The sequence below is a fragment of the Geospiza fortis genome, unplaced genomic scaffold (genome assembly GCF_000277835.1).
Source record: "Geospiza fortis unplaced genomic scaffold, GeoFor_1.0 scaffold855, whole genome shotgun sequence".
NCBI classification, from domain to species: Eukaryota; Metazoa; Chordata; class Aves; order Passeriformes; family Thraupidae; genus Geospiza; species Geospiza fortis.
Genome location: NW_005054684.1, coordinates 68,292 through 70,436, shown reverse-complemented (window position 1 = coordinate 70,436; position 2,145 = coordinate 68,292). Strand labels below are relative to the sequence as shown.

The window sequence follows — 2,145 nt, the reverse complement described above, 5'->3', positions numbered from 1 at the left end:
TTTTGGGATATTTTCCCTGGATTTCTGGGATATTTCCCCCTGGAATTTTGGGATATTTTCCCCGGATTTCTGGGATATTTTCCCCGGATTTCTGGGATATTTTCCCTGGATTTCTGGGATGTTTCCCCCGGGATTTTGGGGTGTTTTCCCGCTCACCCCTCTGACGCAGCAGGAGTGGGGCACCCCGCAGGCCAGGGCGCCGCTGCCGTTGCACCGGTGGTACTGGTTCACCTCCCAGTCCCGGAATTCATCCCCTCCACAGCAGGAAAACTGCAGGAAAAACACAGGAAAACCACAGGGAGACAAAGAGCTGGGAAACCCCAAAATTCCAGGGGAAACGGGAAGGGATTCCCGCTCCAAAGGGGTTTGGGGTTGGGATTTTGGGGGGAAATCCCTCCCCTGGCAAGGGCGGGGATGGAATTCCCAGGGAATTTTCCAGACCTGGAAATTCCTTAAAAATTCCTGGAAAAGAGGTTTGGGAGAACAGGGAATGGATTCCTGTGGGCAGAGGGATAATGGGGGATCAGTAATTGGGATCATCATTAATTGGGATGATGGGAATCCCTCCCTGGGAGGGCAGGGATGGAATTCCCAGGGAATTTTGGATCCTTTGGTGTTCAAGGCCAGGCTGGAGCACCCTGGGATAGGGGAAGGGGAATTTTAGGATCCCATCCAAGCCAAACCATCCCAGAATTCCAATCCCATTCCCTGCATCTCCCAATTTTTTCCCCGCTCCCAGGGAAGTTGAAGAGTAAAAAAAAGGGAATTTTTCCCATTTATCCCCATCTCAGAGCAATTTGGGCGCGGCTCAGATCCATCCCCACTTCCACACTTTAATTCCAGGTGACAAATCCGTTTTTTCCCAAGGCAGGGATGGATCTGGGGGCTCTCAGCCACCCCACAAAATCCCCACCAGCCCCTCGGGGATTTCTCTTCCTGTCAAGATAAATTGGGATCAAATCCTGCAGCTACAAAAGGAAAAAATTCAAATTTAAAAAATCTCTTTTTTTCCCGCAGCGAAGATAAAAAAATTCCAATCAAAGTCACCCCGAGTCCTCCACGGAATAAAAATGAGCCTGGTCTGGATTCTTCCCATTTTTTTAACACCAAACTCATCCAGGAGCAGATTTTGGGAGAGGTTTTTCCCTCTGCTCCCCTTTTCCAAGGAAAAGCAGGAAAAATTCTTGGGATCCTCCTGCTCTGCTCCATCCCAGGCACAGATTTCCAGGATTTTCCTGGATTCCCAGAGTTCCCTCCTTAAATTTTGGGATTTTCCAGGTGTTTTTCCCATTTAGAAATGCTCAAAGCCAAGCCCTGCTCCCCATTCCCAGAATTCCCTCCTTAAATTTGGGGATTTTCATTTTTCATTTTTCACAAATCCCAGGATAATTCCCAAAAAATCCCCCTGGGCTGAGCTCGGGGAGGCAAAACCCAAAAAATCCCAAAGTGGGTGAAGATACCCAAGGAAAACGCCCCAGGGATGGGGAAAAAAATGGAAAATCCAAGGAAAACCCTCAAAATCCAGGGAAAACCCTCAAAACCCAGGGGAAATCCTGAAAATCCAGGGGAAACGGGGCATGGGATTGAGCATTCCTTGGGAAACTTCCCCTTTTCCCATCCAAACCTTTTCCTGCACAAAATCCAGGATATTTTTGAAGTCCAGGTCGTCGTAGTAGTGCCGGATTCCCTCCTGGATGTTGGAGTGGAAAACCTCGTTCATCTGGGATGGAGAAAGCCAAAAGTTGGGAAAATTGATGGAAAACAGCACAAAATCCCACGTTTTTCACACCAGGGGAGGGATTTAGCCTGTCCCAGGGTGATGTTTTGGGATAAAATCCACAATTTTGGAGCTGGCTGGATCCGTTCCTGCCACATCCAAAGCAAGGAATTTTTATCTGCCTGATTTTTTTTCCTGTTCCTCATTTGCATATCAACAAAGCTGATTTGCATATCAAAATTAATTGCCGGTCGTGGCTGATTTCACCTGAAATCCAATTAATTCTGGGACTGGGGGTTTGATGAAGATCCCTCGTTCCAGAGGGGGATTTGTGCTTCCCACAATTCCCTCTTTATTTGGGGTTTAATTCACTTTTGATATCATCCCAATTCATTAACATTTATTTTAAATTAATTTAACTTTAAAAT

General features: G+C 46.9%; 1 protein-coding gene across 1 annotated transcript in view; it reads right to left on the bottom strand.

Annotated features, from left to right (window-relative positions):
• LOC102034651 (tetraspanin-15-like) overlaps positions 1–2,145 on the bottom strand; it is a 16,718-nt gene that overhangs the window by 9,293 nt on the left and 5,280 nt on the right. Inside the window, exons 4-5 of the mRNA XM_031065116.1 lie at positions 1,625–1,720; positions 157–270 (exon numbers count right to left, since the gene is read on the bottom strand). Coding sequence (XP_030920976.1) covers positions 157–270; positions 1,625–1,720 — 210 coding nt within the window. The remainder of the gene's footprint in view (positions 1–156; positions 271–1,624; positions 1,721–2,145) is intronic.